General features: G+C 34.6%; 1 protein-coding gene across 4 annotated transcripts; it reads right to left on the bottom strand.

Annotated features, from left to right (window-relative positions):
• Positions 1 to 275: 275 nt before the first annotated feature.
• EDA30 (O-fucosyltransferase family protein) lies at positions 276 to 14961 on the bottom strand. 4 transcript variants are annotated; one of them, XM_039049392.2, is made up of 12 exons: positions 14864 to 14952; positions 14664 to 14744; positions 14159 to 14364; positions 13987 to 14071; positions 9714 to 9784; positions 9547 to 9635; positions 9199 to 9442; positions 7551 to 7663; positions 7209 to 7299; positions 6966 to 7094; positions 4431 to 4984; positions 276 to 994 (listed from the first exon to the last, which is right to left on the bottom strand). In XM_039049392.2, the coding sequence occupies exons 3-12, from the start codon at positions 14318 to 14320 to the stop codon at positions 559 to 561; spliced, it is 1974 nt and encodes a 657-aa protein (XP_038905320.1). In that variant the 5' UTR covers positions 14321 to 14364; positions 14664 to 14744; positions 14864 to 14952; the 3' UTR covers positions 276 to 558. The 4 variants fall into 4 exon arrangements, with proteins under 4 accessions (XP_038905320.1, XP_038905318.1, XP_038905321.1 ...); XM_039049390.2 differs by having other exon boundaries at positions 14159 to 14480; positions 14864 to 14928; XM_039049393.2 differs by lacking the exon at positions 14664 to 14744 and having other exon boundaries at positions 14864 to 14961.
• Positions 14962 to 19204: the final 4243 nt, after the last annotated feature.

The raw sequence follows: 19204 nt of genomic DNA, 5'->3' as shown, positions 1-19204 counted from the left end.
TGTATTAACATTTTTCCAATTTATACTTCAGTGTTGATAGATGTTAAAATTGGTTGGTGAATTAGTAAAATTTAAAAGAGAGAAAAAAAACAGAAATTGTTAATACCAAAGGACTAAATAGAAAACTTTTAAACAATAAAGACTGAATCATAATTTTTTTTAAGACATATCTGGAGTAAACACATTTATTTAGCCCAAGAAGTAAATTACAATAAAGAGGAAAGAAATCAACTAAGCAGTATCATTTTTGGCCAAGTTCAAAAGAAAAAAAAATGTTAGATGAGAAACACCATCCCAATCAAGTTTTTCTATTATTTAAACGTCAAAAAATTTAAAGAATTATATACTATCTGTATATGATGTTTTTTATAACATACTACAACTCACTTTTAAATTTCTTCTGAGGAAAAAATGATACAACTATACTTTTCTTGATTTCAATGTTTGAGAAAAATGTTTATGAATCGCATGCACTATATTTCCTATAAAGCTATCCTCTACACAAAAGAGAAAAAAAATCTTCATTCCGAAGCCAATATCATGTCTACTTACCCAATTTTAGTCGTTGGGATCCATTTCCTCATCCTGATCAATGAGATTATCCAAATAGCTTTTCCCACTGTTGTAATTAGACTCTGCTTGTTCTGATGATTCAATATCTTCATCCCATTTACTATCCCCTTCCTCGGCCGAGTCCAACGATTCGATTTGTTGACCATTTGACATCCAGTCAGGGCATTTCTCTTCGTCTCCATAAACAGTTTTGCCATTCTCCTTCACAAGATGAACAGGTGCTTCACCAGAAGATATTCTACAGAAGCATTCAGGAAGTGGATGCGACAGAAACGACGTAGGCTTCGAGAAGATGGCCTGTTTTATCAGGCCTTCCTCACCCAAGCTCTTGTTGAGATGCTCCTGCACTTTAAGTGTCCAGTTGTGCATTGGATGATACAAATTTTCACGGGTAATATTCAAAAGATTTGCCAGGAACTTCCTGTTAAGGAAAAGGAAACTGTAAGAAAAGGAAAAAAAGAAAAAGTAATCGCATATCTGCTCCAACAATACGTTCAACAATAACAAGAGAATAATCCTAAATTTTCTTACCACGAGATTTAATGGATGGGGAAAAAACTGTAGTGCATATTGATTAACCAATAATTAAATTCAATCATTCAGTACACAAACATCAATACACAATGCATCTTATTCTCGTTTGTTGGAGTGTAAACTCCTTGAACATAGCCAACTAGAGCTAGCTCAATTGGATAACCATCGATTAAGAGGCCAAAGGTTCCATAGGTTCCGTCTACAACCCCATGTTGTTGAACTAAAAAGGAACTAAAAAGAATGGACTCCTTGAACGTACAATAGCAAGCAAACATTCACTCATACCAATAGATTAAATTCCAGAGAGAATCCACAACCCATATAACACTGGACATAGGACTGTTGGCTTTTGGAACATCCAAACATAGGAATCAAACACTCCACATCCAAATATGGTGCCTTAATGTACCAAAAATATATCATTTTCATTGATTCCTCTGAGCTGGATGTTTTTCTTCTTCCTTTTTTTTAAAAATAAACTTTCATAAAACTAACTTGCTCAAATAATGATTTCTTTCGTAAAATAAAGAGTTAAGTTAATAATGTATCCTTTGTGTTTTCAACATAGTACTTTTGCTTGTTTTTGTATCTTTGTATTTTGAGCATTAGTCTCTTTCCATTATTCAATGAAAAGTTTTGTATCCTTCTTAAAAATAATTGATAATAATTAAGAGTTAATTTATGTATATATAGGATTTATAAAAATGAGGAATTATTCGTCAACTGTGCAAGACCAATTATAAATTTAAGAGCAAATATCAAATATCCATGAACTTTGGGGATTGTATCAATTTAAACCTTAAACTAATAATTGTATCAACTTAAATCTTGAATTTTAGTGCTTGTATCAATTTAAACCCTAAACTAGTAATTGTATCAATTTAAACCCTGGATTTTTATAAGTGTTTTAATTTAAACTTTAACTTTCATAATTATATCAATTTAAACCCTCCATTATGTTGTATTTGGATACACTTATGAAAGTTCGAGATTCAAATTGATATAGTTATGAAAGTTTATGGTTTAAATTGATACACTTATGAAATTCTGGGTTCTAAATTAATACAATTATTAATTTGAGGTTTAAATACAAACCCCAAAGTTCGTGGGTATAAAGTGATATGATGTGGTAGGATTAGAGTAAATTAGGATATCTTGGTTAAATCCTTAATTGGTTAGGATTAGGATTAGTTTTCTTGATTGATTAGGATTATGATTAGTTCCCTTAGTTTATTAGGATTAGGATTAGTTTCTTTAATAAATTAGGATTCAGATTAGTTTGTTTTCAAATTCTCTATAAATAGAGAGATTATCTTCTTGTATGGGCAACTTTTGATTCATAATAAAGATTTTGATTTTATTATTAGAGATTTCTCTCCTTTTATCTTTTAAGTTACATCAGTCTGGTATCAGAGCAATCGTCTGGGCCAAAGTTGACTGCCACCGGTGGAAAACCAGGAAACTCTTAGTGACGCCGATCGCAAGAGAGAACTTCGTGAGTTATGCTCGTTGTTGAACAGTCCACATCTATATAAAGGGAACCTTCAAATTATAGGAAAGAAAGAACATACTGGTTTTTTTTTCCAAAATTTTGCAAGAATGAACTATTACCAATCAAGAAAATGCTGAAGAAAAAACATGGCAGTTGACATAGGCAAGAAAATCAAATTTACTCCCAAAAGCAATGCTGGAATTCTGACTCAAGTGATTCAGAAAAAGAATTCCAATATAATAACTTCGCCCGTACTCAATTTTTTGAAAGAACCTATCATTACCCACATTTGAAATTTGATTATAGTGATTCTAGCGATTTTGATGAAGATTCTAATGGTGTTTGGAACAAAATAACAAGGCGACATTATCAACAAAGAGCCAAACGATCCAATCGAACTGGTTTCTCAAGAAATCGATGTAAGAATTGGGAGTTAGATGATTCAGAAAATGATTCAAAGTGTGAAATAAATTATTATGACCAACATCAAAGAACATTGATAAATCATTCCAACACCAATACGGAGGTCGAAACATTTTCAAGAAAATAGAAATATTCAAATAAGAGCATCTATCAAGGGAATGGATGAAATTTGGGGTCTTTAGAAATAAATTCAAGGCATAATTATAATCTTCAAGATTTTTCAAGAAACCATCAAAAATTACATTTAATTACTCAAGAAGAACAAGAACTCATCCAAATGTGCTGTGAAATTGAGCAAAAAAATGAACGGAATAGAAGAATAAAAAATCAATTGAAGACGAGTCAAATAAGGTAGAGGTAGAAAGAATGAAGAGGAGCTAGCGTTGGAAGAAGAAAAAAATCAATAGAACTAACACGGAGGTTGCTCAATTCGAACCAGATGATGAAGAACAATTAATCGATGAAATCAACAATGAAGGTGTAAAAGAAGATGAAGCCACGGCAAAGAATGTGTCCATTTTAGATCAATTAACTGAGGCACACAACCAACCACAACTACCTCCACCGCGAGAGAATAGAGCAAAACTAGCCTTGGCCACCAAGAAAGACAAGAATCAACAACACTAATGGTATGCAAGAAATATCCAAGATCTACCAAAAATCGTTCAAGAACAACCAAGATCAAGGTAATATTTGAGGAAATATTGGGAGTGAATTCTTCAAGTGTGGAAGAAAAAGATACTCACAGACAACCTAATTCGAAGATAATTGAAAATCTTTTTCCTCAATTCTTTGAAGAGTCTGCATACATTTTAGCAGCAAAGGATTTTTTCAACAACTTAATTCTTGGGTTCATCGTTGATAATATTGGTGGAAGTAATCTTCCCTTTCAAGAATCAAATATCCAATATATTGGTGTGGCAAGTGAAAATTAGTTGTTACTGATGCTTGATGTTCAGAGATGTGTCTGTTCGAGTGTCTTACATTTTTATTTTTATCTTGATTTTCGTTTTAAAACTCCAGGACAGTTTTTTTAGGAGGGATAGAATGATGTGGTAGGATTAGAGTAAATTAGGATATCTTGGTTAAATCCTTAATTGGTTAGGATCAGGATTAGTTTTCTTGATTGATTAGGATTATGATCAGTTCCCTTAGTTTATTAGGATTAGGATTAGTTTCTTTAATTGATTAGGATTAGTTTCTTTAATTAATTAGGATTGGGATTAGTTTGCTTTCTAATTCTCTATAAATAGAGAGATTATCTTCTTGTATGGGCAACTTTTGATTCATATTAAAGACTTTGATTTTATTATTGGAGATTTCTCTCCTTTTATCTCTTAGGCTCCATCATGATTTTGCCCTAAATTTAAACTAATAACTAATGAGTGGTGGTTCATCATTAATATACCTGTCAGGCCGATATGTCCTAGATGAAGAACTCTCATATAGTCGTTGTCCCATGACCAAGCTTGAAAAATCTGGCCAACTGCTACCATCATTGTTAAAACCCGGAAAGAATGCATCAGCTTCAAGACAAACCATGTAATCAAGAGCATCCAAAAGTAACCGATGGGCTTGTAACCTCATATCCATTGGTGAAGGGTCAGGTTCTTTATCTGTTTCTGTAATCCAACCATACCAACCTTCTTTCTCATGACGATAGATAGGTCTATCTGGAGGTGGAGGAAGAGGTCTTGGCCGAGGACCAGCCTTGTTCCACTCATCTTTCAGTTGTTGCTCACTTCTAGAAGGAGGCGGTTGGTAAAGATCAAGAGGAAGAGCGGATTCGGGTCCAAATAAGGAATCTAACTCCTCCTTGCTGCAAAAAGAAGTGCGATCAACCAAATTGTTAAATATTGCACGCAGAGGGATCAGCATGCGCTGGCCACCAAAATTTTCAGACCCTGCTACATAAACAATTGTTTTAGGAGGATATCCCGTTGCCTGAAGGAGAACCCCAACCTGCAAAAATTTTAACAGAAATAAGTCGTCAAAATGTACCTCTTTTCCTGCTCTTTGCAGTTTGAAAAATTTAGTGTAATCACTAAGGAAAAAATTACAGAGGCAAACATAAATCAACGTTGTGGCCTCTAAACCACTATTTCTTTAGCACAGGCCAGGGGACCATTCAAATGTTTTGTAGATTTGAGGAACGGGAATCTACAGTGAAATAACAGAGATGCAATCAGTATTCCCCTACAAACAGACTAAGACTAAACTTCACAAATTAGATCAATAGAGAATCACAATCATTTCTTCAATGAAAAAGCAAAACTTCCATTAAAATAGATAAAAGTATGAAGTAGGGTGAAACCAAAGATGGAGCGCAATGGGGAAAAGCACCCACCCTCAAAGCCAAACAGAAAATCTACATGCCCCTAGTTATGTGAATCCACATTCTAACATATTGTTTTTAGTATAACAACACGCAATGAGGGATTTGAATCTCTAACCTCAACCTCAATTGAGTTGTCCTCATGTTGGCTATCCCTTTCATAGATTACAACGTACAAATTCTTACACAATTGTCTCAATTTCTAAAAGTACACTAAAGTGCTACACATAGTGTGCTAGAAGTACAAATTTCATGGATAATATTGTATAATAAGAAACATTAGAAGCATCAAATACAATGAATCGCCTATAGCAATTTAAAGTGCATGCTAACCTTTATGTCTACACTTAAATGCTCGAGCTAAATCCTAGTTGAATGCATCACTAAAGGATGTTACTGCTGTGGCAAGCGAACAAAATTCCTAATGGCTATACAATTAAAAATAAAAATACCAACTCTAAGAATGAAAACGGAATAAATGCAGCCAATCATAAAATAGCACACTTTCTTTATGCTAGAACTATATTTTAAAATACAAAAATTTAATCTGACACCACATCAAGATCCAAATGTGATACTACCATCAGAAAGCTTAAGCACATAACTTCAAGAAGCATCCATGTTAATTCTTAAGAAAAATGAAAAGCCTATTATGTGGATAAGAAGATCCTTTCACTTATTTATATCCCAAATAACTAGGTGAAATGATATCAATCCTTTATCTTATCATTCTTCAGGTATTATATTTATACCTACCCCTTCACCCCAAAACAATGTTTCTAGAAACTGTTCATCAGTTAAATTTAGGAAACACAAAAATTTAAACTAGAAAAAATTCATAACCAATTGGAAGTTTGAACTTCCAATCACATGTTAAAGCAGCTAAATTTAGAAGTTATGACATTCTAGACCTAAAATATCCTTTCTTCAGGTATTATATTTATATTTATACCTACCCCTTCACTCCAAAACATTGTTTCTAGAAATGTTCATCATTTAAATGTAGGACACACAAAAATTTAAACTAGAAGAGATCCATAACCATTTGAAAGTTTGAAGTTCTCATAAGTCATAACAAGTTAAAGCAGATAATCTAAAACCCATGACATACTAGAGACAAATTAGAACTAAAACACCCAGCCTTCATAATCATGTGTATCCGATTTGTTTCTACACAGTTTACTTATCCCATGGTCAATTATCTATACTTATAAAATTTAGCATAAAAAGATTTATGATATTAAGATATTTAGCATCTTCAGTAAGTAATAATCATAATTTGAACCAATTATTTCAAAGACTTCAACATTAACTACTTAGCCCATTCAACTACCGAACTAACTCGAGGTGGTCATGATCATTCAAATATCAGATTACAATCTTTATTTGGAAGCCTAGGATTTCTCTAGCTGGTTTATCCCTTATTTGGTAATCAGAGTATCAGTCAGCAATTAGAGAGGATACTTAACTACAATAGTAGGCTGTGCTGAAAAAGTGAGTGCTTTCATGAACAGAAAGAACTAGATGTACAAAAAGAAAAGTTCAGATAAATAACACATCATAGAAGATTTGCATACAGTTAATAAAAGTGATCAATCAAGCTCAAACCTCTTCAGGCATTAGAGGGCAGGCACCGTTATCTCTCCGTTTGCGGGAATCTACACTAAGTTCTTCCCTGATAATCCCTTTTTTTATCATCTGCTCCCTTCGATACTGTATGAGTTCAGTGTGCACATCCTAAAAAAATACAATAGACCTCAACAAAAATGATAAATAGCACAAAACTCATTGAGAATCAAATGCTATTTCCATTGTTAAATATTATGCAGAAAAACAGCCTCAAACAGCTACCTGAAAGAGTTCAGCACACCCATGGTATGCTAGAATTTCTCTGACTAATCCAGGATGAAAAGCAAGGAAAGGTTGGCCCCAAGCTCGTAACCTGTAAATTGTAGAAGAAAATGTCAAGGTTCATCAGGTGCATGCACAGATCAGGACTCAGTACATGCACAGTTCAGGACTCCAGTATACACGTCTATGATATTAGATCATAATCCACACAGCATTGTGGAGCCATATATATGCAGAGATTATCTTCTCTGTTTTTTCTTTGCCGTCAACCATAAGCATACTTATAGTGCAAATAATAATAATAATAATAAATCAAATTCCAGAGCACTAGTCAGAAAATACCTCTGCACTATTTTCTTTCCAAGCATCTGAACTTCTGGCCGGAAATTGAGTGCATGGAAGGCGACCCTGCATCTGAGTCTTTGTAGTTCGGACATGCCAGAAGGAAGGACCGACTGGAGACAGAAAATATGAACAATGAAATTCCTCAATCCATAAGTATATTGTCAACATCCAAAGAAAATGTAAAGCAACAAAATGAGTGAAACATGCAGGGAATTTGCACCAGTAAGGAAAGCTCACGAAACTTCAGTCCGCCGGATGGATGACCCAAAAATTAGGCAAAAAATGTGAAGTGACCCGGTTTTTTTGAAAAAAATGCTGAATGATCCTTTGCTCACGTTAAATTTGGGTAAAATTACCAAAATATACTCACTCGCACGCGGAAAAATAGTCTCGCTCTCATTCTCGCTCGTCTTGTTCTCTCTTCTTTTTTCACTCACAAATTACTATGTCTCTCGTTCTCGCTCGTCTCGCGCTCTTTTCTTTTTTTCACTTACAAATCACTATGTTTCTTGCTCTAGCTCGTCTCGCTCTCTCTTCGTTTCCTCACTCACAAAATCACTTCTCTCTCTCATCTCTTGCTCACCAAAGTTGGTTGCATTAGAGCTACTCATGTGGACTCATTGTGCCAGAGAAGAAGAAGAAGACGACATACAGATAAGAAGCCAAAGAAGAAGAAGAAGATAACATGCAGAGGAAGATTTCTCACACCAGAGAAGAAGAAGAAAAAGAAAAAAGAAGGGCAATACCATAACTTTACGTGATCATGACATCAGCAAATGGGCATTTGACATTTTTTCAAAAACTGAGTCATTTGCTATTTTGGACCTTTAAAATGGGTCTTTTGGGCAAATCTCTGAAACTTCCCCTAAAAAATTATCAGATCACAATAAAAATAAGAAAGCGCTCTTAGTTCAGTTTGGTAGAACGTGGGTCTCCAAAAGCCGATGGGTGGCAGGTTTCGAACCTATGGCCGGCCCACCCCTAACCAATGGGGTTGGGTAGGCAGAGTTGATCCCGCAACTAAGATAGTTGCGCCAGAGGTCGTGCAGCACGATCTATGCCAGAATTGATTAAAAAAAACCACTTTCCAACTCTTTTGACGGGACGAGTAGGACCTTCCATATAGGTTACCCGATCCCTAACTCAAAAAGTGGGGGTCGAAGAAAATGCGTATCATATAGAAAGAAAGATGATTCACTTTTCTTTTATCTTCCTTTAGCCTTTTCATGTGTTTGGTCTATTGGCTTAATTAAGGTGGATATCTTATTTTAACCAACCCAAGAACCGAAGTTTATAATAGGAATCATACATATCCTGAAGTTCCCTAGAATTCTGTAAGGGAATTAATAGGGGTTTATGGGTAGGAGTCCTATGGTATTAGTAAGGGCATAAGGGTAGTTAGTTAATTCAAGCCCTACATCACTCAACAACACTCTACCTTCTCTTTATTTATAACCAAATATACTAACTCCCTAACTAATTAACCTTATGGCCTTACTACTTATTAGCTCGCTTACAATTTCCACCCTTGGTAGACAAGTTGAACATCAAAGAGGCAGAAAATAATGCAGACAAATTTAAACCATTTTGTTATCTTAATATCAACACAGAAACTTGGAAGCTTAGAAGTTAGAAGTAAAGCTACCTGCAGACATCCGCCATCATTCAGAACCAAGCCAATGACCTTGGCATTCTTCAAGCTTGGAAGAACTTTTTGAAGATAATAGCTAGGAGATGCTGAACTTTTGGGTTTAAATGTAGGTAACTCATTTCTTTTCCTTGAAGCCTTCAAATTATCGGGCAAACTTCTCACGACAAGTACATCATTTTTGAGATAAGATATGAACTGTTCTTCGTTGTAAAGATAAGAAAAGCTCTTGAATCTGTCGCTGAACAGTTATTAGCAAGTGTAAGCAGTAAGATGTAGATCACTCCCATATGGAGCCTAAAAAGGAAAAGACAAGTAATGACTAGCATATTAATTAATATACACCTGATGCCTTTTGCGCGAGTACTTTCTTGAATCTCAGGGAGGACAAGAGTTGCATTCAGTAGCCTGGATATAGCGACCAGATCACAGATCTAGAAAATTAAAAGAAATATTATATTAATAATTAAAAATTGAAGTAAAAAAAGGCATATTTTTCACATATATCTTACCGAAGATCTTATATTTGCGAAACCACCAAATATTTTTGCATAAATGAAACCATTACTCTGTTCACTTGGGGCTGCAAGGAAAAGAGATGATTAGTAATTCTCTAAATCTACTCATGCTTGCAGCAGTTCAACGAGAAAAGAAAAAGGCAGAAAAGGTTAAAACTAAAGGAAACAAAGAAGAAGAAATTTAAGTTCAAAATAGAAAGTCTCGATCACATAGTGGGAAGTATATGATGTGCACACATGTATAGAGGAAAAGATGCCACCATATCTATCAAAACAACTATGTCAATGATAACTCAATTACACAGAATTATTTTTTTAGGAAAATCATACGATACTTTTTATAAAGAAGATGAAAAGAGTCTAATGCTAGAAGATACAAGAGGACAAAAAGAAACAATTACAAAGAATTATTAATTTATTCTGTAATGCAAATGATTAAAAGAAGCAAGATTTTGGTATAGCACGACAGAATTTTCTAGAATTCTTTTTGAAAAGGATATGAATATTTTCATTAAGAAAATGAAAAGAGATTAATCCCCAAGAATACAACAAGAGACTATAAATTGAAACATAGAAACTGCATAGAAGGAATCATAAAATAACTAAGATATGTCTAGGCTAAGGATTAATAGGAGTAAATGTCTTGTGATGGGGATAAATTGCGAGCTTGAGAAGTTGGAGAGGTGGGTGACATGGCGGGGTGTGAAGTGGGAAGCCTTCCCTCTTCTTACCTTGGCCTTCCCCTCGGAAGTAACCCCAAATCCTGTTCTTTTTGGAGTCCTGTGGTGGATAAAGTTGGGAAAAGGCTTGCTTCTTGGTAAAAAGGTTTCTTTTCTAAAGCTAGTAGACTAACCTCAATCCAGTCTGTTCTGAGTGGCATACTCATTATTTTTCCCTTTTTTAGAGCTCCAAGGGAGGTTTTAAGAGCTTAGAAAAGCTTATGCGTAACTTCCTTTGGGAAGGGATGGGCAAGAGGAGAGGAAAAGGTGTGCATCTGGTTAAATGGGAGATTCTTGAGAGGCCTATTAATTCGAGGGGTCAGAAATTGGGAATTTAAAGGCTTGTAACCAGGCGTTGTTAGCTAAATAGCTTTGGCATTTCCCCCTTGAATCCAACTCTCTTTGGCATAGGATCATTGTTAGCAAGTTTGGTCCTCATCCTTATGAGTGGCTGTTGAGTAGGGTTTGTGGCTCTATTTGGTAAGGAGATTCCTTCGTTTGCTCATTTGGTTCAGTGTGTGGAGGGTGACGGGTGGAGTACGTATCTTTGGGAAGATCAATGGGTGGGGGTAGACCCAGTTGCTCTTTATTTTCTTGTCTTTAGCACTTGTCTTCCTTTAAAAATCGTTGTTTCTGAATTTGTTGTTTGGTGAAGAAGCTCCTATTCTTTCTCTTTTGGGTTTCGCCGCTCTTTATTTGATAGGGGAGCAGTGGACATGGCCTCTCTTTTGTCGTTGCACGAAGGACACAATTTTAGGCTTGGGAGGAGGGACCTAAGAATGTGGAATCCCTATCCGGAGTGGAATTTTCATGTAATTCCTTCTTTCATTGTCTGATTGACCCTTCTCCCATAGACGATTTGGTCTTCTCGATACTCTGGAGGATCAAGATTCCAAGGAAAGTGAAGTTTTACATGACAAGTTCTACATGGGCGTGCTAACACAATGAATCGGCTTATGAGGAAGTTGCCCTTGTTAGTTAGGCCTTTTTGTTGCATACTTTGTTAGAAGGCAAGGAAAAACTTGGACCATATTCTCTAGGGTTGCTAGTTCGTGAGATCCATTTGGGATTTCTTCTTTAAGTCGTTATGATTTTTCACATGCTCGTCACAAGGATTGTAGTGATATGATTGTGGAGGTCCTGCTCCATCTGCTCTTGCAAGAGAGGGGCTGTTTTTTATGGCTTGTTGGGGTGTGCGCTTTATTGTGGATGATTTAGGGGGAGTGGAATGGTAAGGTGTTTAAAAGGGTGGATAGGGATCCAAGTGATTTTTGATTCCTTGTTGGATTTCATGTTTCCCTTTAGACTTTGATTTCGAAAACCTTTTTGTAATTATTTTTTAGGCATGTATAGTTGGAGTTAAGTCCCTTTCATTTGTAGAAAGAAATAACTTCTTGTCCTAGAAAGAAATACCTCTAACACAAGCAATAGTATGTTCTTGTTGATGTTTTCCAAAGAGATAAAACATTAATTATGAGGAAACAGACTCATTTACTTCCTTGATTGACGATTAGCAAACTATGGATAGGGCACTAGACTTGGAGCATTGATAACTTAAAGGCCTTCTTTATCTATTTCTTGCTCAACTATATTAATGATAGATTGCAAGCTTTTCCCGATTCCCGAAATAATTTTATAATTTACTTGAATGTAGAAGTTTCTGATGAAGAGTTTCTTTTTTCATTTTCTCTTTCTTTTGGGACTTCTACGTAATAACATCAAATACTTTGGCTAGAATTCAGAGAAAGTATGCAAACTTAGAAAGGAGAATCCAAGATTCTTTGTAGGAAGGTGGTGATAGAAGTAATGCGAGTAATCCTGTTAGACAGGCGTTAGGGTCTTTTTAGGGGGAAGATGGAAGCTGGAAAAGAAAGAATTGGCAAAATGATTGGAGATTTCGCTTGGAAACTTTGAAGTTGAGGAGAATTGTAATCAAAAGTATCTCTAGAAAGGATAAGCCGGTAATTTTCAAAATTACTTAAATATTGGAGAGGTAAAAGCCTGTGGACCCACATTGCAACATTAGATCATTTTTGGAAACCATATGAACTTCATATTGTCATCTGTTCAAGGATTCTTTCTCATATTTTGATAGTTTCTTTTATACAGTTTTGTCTACCGCTTTCTATTGGTGCGATAAGAACCCTTTTAACCATTTCAGTTTATCTTACCTAGTCTCCAATTGGACATATTTCTTATAATTGCCTTTTGGCTTTTAGGGTTTCCACTATTTCATTAATCAATGAAATGTTTCTCATAAAAAAAAAAAAAAAAAAAAAAAAAAAAAAAAAAAAAAACATATGAACTTCAAAGTGGGCTCAAGCGAAAATGATAAAACGAGGATAAGACGAGCCCTTAAATTTCCTAATAATTAAAGGTCTTGCCAAAGTAACCCTCCAATTGCTACTAGAGTGATTTGAACAGTCATAGGCCTTTTTTTATATTGTCTCTCTTTTATTTTTAATTGTTTTTATTCACTCCCTTGTGGAGTTTGAATCTTTTGAGCATTAGTTGGAGAAACGGTTCCATTCTCCCAATAGTTCCACAGGAGAATGGAGCCAAAAGCTTGTGTTGAATTGAACCCATTGCCAAGACACTCTTAAAAAGTTTTCCTGATCAACCATATTCAAATAAAGGCGATTTGAGATTTGCTGATTGTTCATAAACCAGCCTCCTTTATTCTCCCCGTGAGGATTTAGAATAACTACATATCAAACCTCCGCACCCATTGTGAGATCAAAGCAGAACCTCACTGACCTGAACATCCCACCCCCTCTTATGACAAGAGACTATTTTCCCAACCAGATAAATGACTACTCAAATCAATACTCTCACAGGTCCAAAGAAATTCTTTTTCTTTCAAGAATTTTAGAAACCTTAGTTGGGTTCTTGAACGAATAAAGAAAACTTTTGGTTAGGATTCATTAAACCTTTGTTCTCAAAGTTCAACTGTTGGTTGATGCAATCCCTCGTTGATGTGCAATTTGTTCATGAAAGCAAATTTTGAATTATGTTTCATCGATGAAAAGGGATATTTTTAGGAGGTGTTGGTGGCAGCTGTTTTTTCACCATTGGGTTGGAAAGGAATCGCCAGATTTTGAGACACCTTCTTAGACACTATCCACTGTTGACATTACAACCCCTTTGGCTAGTTTCGGAAGTTTCCTCTTCCTCACTGTTTATCTTTTGAAAACATTTTTTATTAGAATTAACACCTTTGTTTCTCTACCCACAAGCACACACACTCAAAATTAAATGCTTAAGCTCTAATCCAGTAATCAAATTTTTGCCTTTTGAACTCTAAATAAAAGGACAATTTACAATCTAAACTGGCTTTTTGGATGAAATTATGTGAAACAAGCTTGAAATAGACATACTGAAACTCAGTGAAACTTATAAAAATAGTAGAGTGATTGATAAGATCTAGTAAAAAGGCTAAATTCTCTAACCATTTCACAGTAAGATCTTTTTTTATCAAACCTTAACAATATAACTCGGTAGATCCAATCACAAAAACAATACATATAAAGACATCAAAATTCCATTACCATGATAGCTACTTCTGGAGTTGGTATAGGGTTGCAACGAAGCTAATGGTCTTACAGCTCCCCACAACTTCTTGCTCCTATAACCCTGCGGTAATTGAGGCATATTAAACTTAGCACGTGGTCACAAAAAACACTCAGAGAATAATAACTGAAGTAAGCCGTTGATATATACCTGCCCACCAATAATTGAAGTATTCAGCATACTAGCCATCTGCGTGTAATATACCAAACTTACGCTCGACGATTTAGCGATAGAGAGATGAAGCAGCAGAGATGCCAAAGACAAGACAAGAACGAAAAGAGCAATCCATTTGATCTTTGATCTGAACACCATCTTTGTTCATCAAGGACCAATAGCGGTTACAGTTCCATTATATCCTAATACCACATGCAACGCAATAATAATTGCAATTCAAATCCAAATCCAAGATCCATTTGCCGTACTCATTAAGAAGTAAGAATCAACGCAAATGCGAGCGTCCAATGTATAATCCCTAAGGAATAAAAAGTAAAATCCACAAGCATTTTCAGTTGGGGTACCGTGAAACATACAGAAAACCAAACCGACAGCAAAACTGATGCAGAGCAACAGCAGTTACATCAGAAAGAGAATACAAAATTCCACGATCTGGAAATGTAAGCATGGATTTGAAGAAAGAAAAGGGTATGAAACTAACCGTGAAATCAGTGAGAATGGATTCAAGCACAAACAATCAAATCGGAAACCAAGCAGGAAATGAAAGAAGAAACGCGTATTGCTGAAGTAACGGAGAGAATGGAAGAAGTAAAAGAAATTACAGAATAATAAAGAGTGATCAGATGAAGAAGAGAAATGGAGAATCGAGAATCTGTGGCGAAAAGGGGAAGATTGGATTACCTAAAATTGAAGAAAGAAACAAAGAAATGGGAGTTTTTCAAATCAGTATCGTTAGCAAACTGTAAGACATGTCCGTTCTATTATTCTCTAAGCCATATAATGCCTACTGTTCACTATTTACACTAACTCCACTGATTTTTTTTTTTTCCCTTTTTCTTTTTCTTTTTTCCATTTTCTTCAATAGAAAAAATACAATAAATTATGAACTTACTTATTTGAAAATGGAAGGTCTGTTAAGACATATATTATGTTCTCGAATCAATGGTTAAATTTTCATTTCTTATATTGTTGAGCTTTGACGGTCAACCTGAATTAATTTGTAGAAAGTCAAGCATAATGTGCATCTCGGAGCATTATGGAAAATTCAAGGTTAATTCAAAGCTTTTGGAAGCTTATTTGAGCAATTCAGGCTTTCAGATTGCAAAATGACCAAAATATCCCTAAGAGTAATATTGTAATGATAGACGGTGCTACAACTCAACACTTGAAAACAGAAACACAGTATTGGGATGCTGCTAGTGTCGAGAAAACAAGATGTATAACATGGGTCGATACTGTAAGGCACTAGGACATTTCCTAACAACATCACAATGTTGTCTAGTAGTCTCGTGACGGTCTTGCGATTCTTAGCTTCTTTCATCTTTTAGGGTTGGTGTGGAGCGTTTAGAGTTCTTTGGGTATAGTTTTGACCATTTTGGCCAAAAGCCTTGAGATTTTCATGTATTTGCCTGTAATTGACTATTTTGCCATCAAAGATCGAGGTTCGGTGTCGGGCTACACCAAACTCAAATTTAGAGGTTGTTTGGACTTGTACATATGGTTTTATGAGATTTTGAATGGAATGTTGGTGGGTTTCATTGATTTAATTTATAGAGCAATCATGCTAGTAGATTAAATTGACACCTCAATCGCACCTTGTATGATTTGTTCATCTATGCTACACATGCGGGGATTACCAATAATTGGAAGACATGCTTCATTTTTGGATAATCGATAAGTATGGAATGCTATCTTCCTATCTAGCTTGTTGGTTAGTTTAGAATTAATTAAGTTGTCTATGTCTAATTAATTGGATTAGGGGAATCTGTCCGATGTCTTTGGATCAATCAATTGGGTTGTAAATTAATTATCCTTATTCCTATGATTAGTCAATGAAATAAACCATAGGCTGACCATCTTCAAATTGGTAACCATTTGTTATCTTTCTTTTTCTCACTGTTATCTTACTTTTTTCGTATCTTAGTTTACCTATCAATTCAATCCCTTAATCCTTCCTTCTTTGCTGCTTTTCATAAATAAATTTACCTTAGAAAAGTTAAATGTCGACTTTTTATGGTTTGACCTGGTCTTCTGCTAATACTACCTAGTAGTAGCTTTAGATCGGTATATTCTAAATATATTTGATCCATTGAAGGTTTCGACAACCTTTTGACCCATCAACAGCACAACATGAGAAGAATTTCATACTACTTATTAATTGCATTAAGTTTGAGGGGATTGGTATGGTTAAAACATCCTAATTGATTCAGTCAGAGCATTCTTCTAATTTTTAGGCTTATCATGCAACCAAGAAAAAGCCTAAACAACACATACGTGAGTCAACCTAATGCTACTTGTTGGGAATGTCCTAAACTCACAGTTCATAAATATTGTTAACATATACTATTTATCAATAAAAGTATTATTGAGTAATTATTCAATAAATTATTGTTGATGTTGCATTCTTTTATGAAAATCCAATAAACAAATTCATGGCTATAATATGAATACTTTAACTTTATGTGGCGACATAAAAGAGGATCAAGTTTTAGTATATAGCCAAAATGGTCTGTAAGTATACAATTCACTTAGGATTTAGGTCATATCACCTATTGTCATCCTCGTAAAATGTAAGTCTCTATTATTAACGGCGTTATATAATTAGACTAGTCATTTCGTGGTGAGGTCTTATACAAACACCTTGTATAGGATACCCCCCACTCACATGTCTTGATATGAATGATCAGGATTAGATCATTTGTAGCACTTTACAACACTTGTAATATCTAGTGTCACAAGGATAAAGTACCTAGTTTTATCCATCTACTATAGACCAGGTTATCATTTAAACATGATCCACCTGTATGTCTCTACATACATGTTTAAATTACATAAAATAACCTAGGATCTTAGTTTATTGGATTTAGTGTATGCTCATAAAATAAAAATTATTTTAGTAATAACAATTTATTTATACAGATTTACAAACTACAAGAATACAGGAGAGATTTAGGACTTCAATCCCAATATGGGCATCCCTAAATCCTAAAGTGACGTAAACTATCTTTACGTCCTCTCCATAAGTCATAAGGTGTTTCAGAAATACTTTTTGTGGAAACCATGTTCAAAATATAAACAGCAGTCTTTACTGCATGTCCCTAAAATGAATTAAACAATTGAGCATAACTCATCATCGAACAAACCATGTCCAATAGGGTTCTATTTCTCCTTTCTGTTACACCATTCTATTGAGGTGTACTGGGTGTTGTGAGTTGAGACTGAATTCTATGTTCTATCAAATAGTCCTGGAATCTCAAGTCTATATACTCTCCACCTTGATCTGATCAAAGTATTTTAATCTTTTTACCTAACTGGTTCTCAACCTCTGCCTTATACTCCTTGAACTTTTCAAGAGTTTCAAACTTATGATGCATTAGGTAAATATAGCCAAATCTAGAATAATCATCAACAAAACTGATGAAATATTCATAACCTCCTCGTGCTTGACATTCATCGGACCATAGAGATCTGAATGCACAAGCTCTAAGAATTCTTTTCTCGTAAAAGATCTTTTGGTTATCTTCCCTCAAGACAAGACTCACTGGAGGTAAAGCGTTGCCTTCAAACTAATTTATGAGTCCACTCTTAACCAATCTCCTAATCCTATTCAGATTTATGTGGTCAAGTCTTAAGTGCCAAAGATAGGTATTAGGAGAAATTTTTCGCCTCTTATTTTGAGTTTCAGTTGTTTTAAACATCTCTATGTTTAAAACAGTTTTTGCCTCAGTTGGTTTTAATGCATATAAGTTGTTTTATGGTTTTTCATAACATATTTTAATAACTTTTGAAATAATGAACACATCATTAATTTCAAAAGAAAATTTATACTTTTGTTCTAGAAAACATGAGATAGATATTAAATTTCTCCTTATAGTAGGAACATAAAATACATTTTTAAGCAAAATGAATCTATCTTCAACAAACAACTTCATATCTCCCACTACTTAGCTGAGACAACCTTTTCGGTCCCAACCTTAAAGGTTGTCTCACCTTCTGTACGCTGTCTCCAGGAACTAGTTTCCTGAGTGAAAACACAAATATGATTAGTGGCCCCTAATCTAATATCCAGGCTATTTTATCATTTTCCATTAAACATGTTTCAACAATGAGTAAATCATATTTACTTTGTTTTGTTCTTTCAACTTTCTCATCTATGATAGTATTGTTTACTTTCAACATATCTAGAACATGTTTTCTAATAGAGGTTTTATCCTTTATGTTGTAGTCATAAACATTATTGAGAATATCGTTCCTAATAGATTGACCAAACAACGTCTGTAACAAATCCATGATCTCTTTAGCTGAAACCTTGTTCTCAAATTTCTTAGCTAGTATATTGGACATGCTTGCTAAGATATGGATTCGAGCCTTATCATTTGCCTCAATCCATTTGTCATAAGAATTCCAAACATTTTGGTTTGCATATGAGTTGAGAGTTAGAGGACATTCCTCTGATAAAACAAACCTAAGATCATTATCCACTCGTATTGTGTTTATGTTGAATAATTTTTACCGTTAAATTTATTGGAAGTTAGTATTTGAAAAGATGAATTCGATATTTTGATCTATAAATAATTTCTATTAGTAAATTATTTTTAAACCCAATCAAAATTTTAGCAAAAGTAATAATGTACCCAATTTTCATTATTTATTTGCAACAATACTTTAATGAGTCAAAATAGATACTATCGAGGGATAGTCAAATACTCATTCACTGAAGCAAGACATTCTTGACTAAATACTAGTGCTAGAATAATTCTTTATTCCTATAGTCATTTAGTTACCTTCGATCGAGAACTTACTAACACTTAGTAACTCTTGTAAGTGTAACCCTCAATTTTCAGATCCCAGAGATCAATATCACAAGCTCTCGAATTGGAAGACAATTGTTGATAATATACCTAAAAGTCCTTATTCATTTCTGAATTTTGTTGTGTTTCGATCCCCATGAAATAACCCTCCAAATGGGTGGTCGCTCCAAGGATGACCCGCAGGCAAAATATGAGAATCTCACGGTGCAAC

Source organism: Benincasa hispida, chromosome 11 (genome assembly GCF_027475165.1).
Source record: "Benincasa hispida cultivar pf3 chromosome 11, pf3_genome.v1.1, whole genome shotgun sequence".
NCBI lineage: Eukaryota > Viridiplantae > Streptophyta > Magnoliopsida > Cucurbitales > Cucurbitaceae > Benincasa > Benincasa hispida.
Note: the sequence above shows the minus strand (reverse complement) of the source record. Positions and strands in the feature narration are given on the sequence as shown.